General features: G+C 49.9%; 2 protein-coding genes across 4 annotated transcripts in view; both read right to left on the reverse strand.

Annotated features, from left to right (window-relative positions):
* Window positions 1-4,848, reverse strand: part of LOC104912428 (cytochrome P450 2J2-like) — a 23,547-nt gene that overhangs the window by 13,993 nt on the left and 4,706 nt on the right. Inside the window, exon 1 of one of the 3 annotated variants that reach the window (XM_019618729.2) lies at window positions 161-202. The exons of 1 other annotated variant lie outside the window; for it this stretch is intronic. The gene's annotated coding sequence lies outside the window, so the exon portion shown is untranslated. Of the gene's footprint in view, window positions 1-160; window positions 203-4,848 lie in introns of those variants that run through there. One more of the 3 variants, XM_010716064.3, reaches the window with a different exon arrangement.
* Window positions 2,246-4,848, reverse strand: part of LOC104912494 (cytochrome P450 2J2-like) — a 6,897-nt gene continuing 4,294 nt past the window's right edge. Inside the window, exons 7-9 of the mRNA XM_010716284.2 lie at window positions 3,979-4,166; window positions 3,351-3,489; window positions 2,246-2,595 (exon numbers count right to left, since the gene is read on the reverse strand). Coding sequence (XP_010714586.2) covers window positions 2,420-2,595; window positions 3,351-3,489; window positions 3,979-4,166 — 503 coding nt within the window. The 3' untranslated portion in view covers window positions 2,246-2,419. The remainder of the gene's footprint in view (window positions 2,596-3,350; window positions 3,490-3,978; window positions 4,167-4,848) is intronic.

The raw sequence follows: 4,848 nt of genomic DNA on the forward strand, positions 1-4,848 counted from the left end.
TTTGTTTTGCTGCCGGCTGACAACTGCCGCGTTCCCGTCGCGCCGCGCGGCCGCAGCCCGCACTCGTGATGCGGTGGGCGGTGCGGGCTGCTTCTGTTTGGGGGACGGCAGCTGTGACTGCGGAGGCGCGGAAGTGAGTGAAAGGAGCTGCTGCGTTCACCTGATCAACCTTCACAAGTTCAGTCACTGCTCCATCATGGACTCTAAAGCACTCAGAAAAGTTCCCTTGCACTCACGTGAGATGCTCCACTCTTAAAGTGAACATTATCCTAGAATCATAGAATCTGTAGACTTGGAAGTGGACCTTGAAAGGCCATCTAGTCCAACTGCCCTGCAATGCACAGGGACACCACAACTAGGTCATGTTGTCCAGGGCTGATCCAGCCTTGCCTTGAAAGTCTCCAGGGATATGGCATCAACAACATCACTATGTAAGCTGTTCCAGTGCCTCATCACTCTCGTTATAAATGGTTTTTTTCTTGTATCTAACCTAAATCTAGCCCTTTTTGAGCTTGAAGCCATTTCCCCTTTTGCTGTCACCACAGGCCCTGTTGAGGAGTTTCTCCTTTCCTGTAGCTCCTCTTTAGACACTGAAAGGCTGCTATCAGGCCTTTGAGTCCCATTTCAGTGCTTTACACTAGATAGGAAGGGGGAGAGGATGCAATGAGGTTTGCTAGGGGAGAGTGAGTAGTCTGAGGCTTTATACTAGTTTTGATGGGGGAAGAATGTCAACTGCAGCAGGATAGAGAAAGGCTTGGAGTTGCTGTCAGGCCAGGAGATTGTGGGGAAAAACCTCTGAACTGTCCTACCTACGTTCTTCTGGGAACTCCTCAGAGGAGGTAATGTTGCCCACCTCATATACAAAACCCTCTCATGTCCCTCTGGGAACCAATGGGAGAAAACTTCACAGTTCTTCCAGAGGTTTGAGGGAGGCCCACTCTAGTAAGATGGTGTGTCAGAAAGCACAACTGAAGTGCCTTTACACTACTGCATGCAGCAGTTCACCTGGGCCCACTGCTCAGCCTGTCTAGGTCCCTCCGAAAGGCATCCCATCCCTCTGGTGTGTCAGCTGCACCCCACAGCTTGGTGGTATCAGCAAACTTGCTGAGGGTGCATTTAATCCCACTGTCAATGTCAGTGATGAACAAGTATCAGCCCCAGCATCAAGCCCTGGGAGACACCACTTGTCACCAATCTCCATCCAGACATTGAGCCATTGACCACCTCTCTCTGACTCAGCTGCAGCCAGTTCTTTGTCCATCGAGCAGACCACCCATCAAATCCATATCTTTCCAATTTGGAGAGAAGGATGTTGTGGGGTTCCATGTCAAAGGCCTTACTGAATTTGAGCTAGATGACATCAGTGGCTCCTCACTTGTCCACTGATGCAGTGACACCATCATAGAAGGCAACTAGGTTGGTTAAGCAGGTGAAGCCATGCTGGTTCTCCAGTATCAGCTCCCTGCCTTCCATGTGCGTTAGCATGGCTTCCAGGAGGATCTGTTCCAGGATCTTCCCCAGCACAGAGGTGAGATTGATACACCAATAGTTTCCTAGATCATCTTTTCAACCCTTTGTAAAAATGGGTATCATGTTACCTTTTTTTCCACTCACCAGGGACTTCACCTGATTGCTATGACTTTTCAAGTATCATAGAGAGTGGCTTGGCAGCTACATCAGCCAGCTCCCTTCAGACTCTGGGATGCATCTCATTGGGGCCCATGGACTTGAGGATGTTCAGGTTCATCAGTTGGTCATGAATCTGATTTTCACTTACAGTGGGAGGGATGTTGCTTCCCTGATCCCCTCCTTCCAAATAAAATGTTTGAGGGCTGTGTGGTGAGCAGTTATCAGGAAGACTGGGGCAAAAAAATTAAGTACCTCAGCCTTCTCCTTCTCTGTTGTTACCAGCCTGCCTGTGTCACTCACTGACACAGGGGGGTTACACCTAGCTGGACTTTCCTTTTCTACTTGAGGTACATATAGAAGCCTTTCTTGTGCTTTTTGACATCCTTAGCCAAGTTCAGATTAAGCTAGGCCTTGGCTTTTATGACCCTACACCTACACAGCCAAGCAGCTTCCTTATAATCATCTCATGATACCTGTCCTTATTTCCACTGTTGTGCATTTTCTTCTTACTCTTCAGTTTGACCAGAAGGTCCCACTTCAGCCACGCCAGTCTCTTACCTTCCTTTCCTGATTTGCTATACCATGTCTTCTGCTTGTGTAAAACAACAAGGAGGAAAAAAGGAAGACTGCAAACATTTATTGTTGCCCATGAAGCAGTATAGGTAAATAAGTAAGCAATAAAGAAGCAGGGAAATTCAAGTAGGCCAAAGGTGAGAGGTACACAGAGGCTCAGTCTGTGCATCTGTGCCAAAGCTGAGAGTTCTCCCTCTGACAACAGCAGCCGCGCTCCCTACCGAGGCACTGCACAGATCTTGTAGGGCCGCGGGGCCAAGGTCATGCCCTGTGTGAATTTGAGGTCGAGGATGGTGTCCGGGGGAGCCTGGAAGGTGAATTTCTGGAGCAGAGCCGTGAAGAAGAGGAAGAGCTCGGCGCGGGCCAGCAGCTCACCCAGGCAGGCGCGCTTCCCTGCGGAGACAGCCGCCCAGCGCCCATTCAGCCCTGCTGGCTGCCCAGCTGCTTTCTCTGCTGGAAAAGCCTCGGCACACACCTCCTGCAGGAACATCACCCTGCCCGCATCCCCTTGCCCACCTTCCATTTCCAGCACCAGGACTGCCATCCCAGCTGAGTTCCTCATAGAGGTGTAGCACGATCTGCCCCCAGCTGGGTGATGCAGTGAGGGCACGTGCATGTCAATGTATATGCACACATTTTACTCTCCCCTGCTGGGATGAGCAGTGCTTCATGTGTAATCCCTGTGTGCCTGGCTGGGCTCCAAGGAATGGAACCACATCACCAGAGAAAGTGTGCCATGCTTGGGCAGGAAATCAGAGATGCTAAAATAACTCTGCACAAGGAAGCTACTAGACAGAACAGGACACTCTGTGGTGGTGGTGGCAGAGCCCATTGAAGTTGTGTTGGACCAGCAGCACAGAGCACTGCTCTTGCAGTTCTGAATGCATTTCTGGGGCATTTCTGTAGTCTCCCGTGTTTGTGAAGAAAGGCCTAAGAGGTGGTGGAGGTGGTTCTTTGAGGTGCCTGCATAGTCATTGCTAAGGAAGGGTCTAGTGTTGACTGATACAGGCAGTGGGCAAGTAGCACTTCCCTGTTCTGAAGCAAGGTCTGCATTTTCCATCGCTAGTTTGCTCAGGGTCTCCATTGTGCACCTGCAAGCCCCATCCTAGTGCTTCAGCACAGAAGCATCAAACTGCAACAGATCTTACCTACTGAAAATGGCATAAACGCCTCCCTTTTCCTGAACTGACCGTCCTTCAGGAAATGCCCGGGGTTAAAACTGTGAGGTGTTTCCCACTCCTTCTTGTCATACATCACAGAGGATAGATTTGCAATCAAAACAGAGCCCTGAGACAAGAGAAGGAAAATCACTTTGCACTCTCTGTCACAGTCATCATGAGGGGGATTTTTACCCTTCAATGTGCCTGCCATGAATAGCATCCATAGTCAAATCTGACAAGCATGTGTTCCACTCATTTTATGCAGCCATGTTTGCCTTCTTCTTGACTACTTCAATATGCAGTGTGTATATATCCACACATTTCTCTCATGAAACTCATAACTCATAACTCTCATAACTATTCCTAAAAATTAATCTAAGAAAAAGCTGCATGCTGAGGGCTCTGTCCGTCCCTGCTACGCACGGATGCAGCACCTCATGGCATTCATCCTGGGCATGGAGAAAGCAGTGTGCTAGAGAGCAGTGCTGGGTGAGCAACACAACATGATCCACAGCAGTGACCTCTGGGAGGGGCAGCAATGCTGCAGCTCTGTCCCTGCAGCAACGGGGAGATGGAAGTCTCCTGCTCAGACCTCACTGATCCAAATTGGGCTCACCTTGGGCACCCGGAAACCAGCCAGGACTGTGTCCTTCACTGCCTCTCTAGGCACGTTGAAAGGGAGGATGTTGCTTTTCCTCTGCACTTCATGGATGACGGCGTTGGTGTAGGGCATGTTGTTCCTGTCCTCCAGGGCTGGCTGCCGGCACTGCCCAATGACAGCATCGATCTCGGCTTGCACACGGGCTGTTTGGAAAGAGCAGGGATCAGCTGTGGTGCAGCAAAGCCGTGGAAGCCCTGGGGACACCACGACATGTTTGCTGTGAGGGTCCCCCAAGGACCATCCCAGGGCAATCGTGTGCCACCAGGGCACTTGTGGCACCTCTCTGCATGTTCATCTCTCCAGACATTTAATGGGCCCTTGCAAAGCCCCTGCTGCCGTTGCTGGACAGCCCACAGTGGTCTCCAGTGCTTGTGGGGCATACGGGCACATTTGCCTCTTTGTCCCATGAAAAAGAACAACAAAACCACTAGGACACGTTTTAAAACATTGAAGGTAGACACTTGAAAACAAAACCAGTACTTGCACTAAATCTGTCAGAGAACAGAGTATTTCCACTTTTTTCTTTCAACAAGGATAAACTCTCACCAAGCTACAAGAGCTAAAAATAGGAAATGGATAGCAATGCTGCTACTTGTACCTTGAATTTCTGGATATACGGCCATAAACAGCAGGGCCCAGCGGATGGTTGTGGAGGTTGTTTCAGTCCCAGCAAAAAACAGGTCGAGAGTGCACGCAACCAAGTAATCCTCGCAGAAATCACTGCCATTGGGCTTCAGAAAATCAGGTATTAGTGCCACATTAAAAAGCAAAGAACTTCCTGAAAATCAGATTCAGTCCTTCCCTAGAGTTCTGCTAGAAGCTGCA

The sequence above is a fragment of the Meleagris gallopavo genome, chromosome 10 (genome assembly GCF_000146605.3).
Source record: "Meleagris gallopavo isolate NT-WF06-2002-E0010 breed Aviagen turkey brand Nicholas breeding stock chromosome 10, Turkey_5.1, whole genome shotgun sequence".
Lineage (NCBI taxonomy): Eukaryota > Metazoa > Chordata > Aves > Galliformes > Phasianidae > Meleagris > Meleagris gallopavo.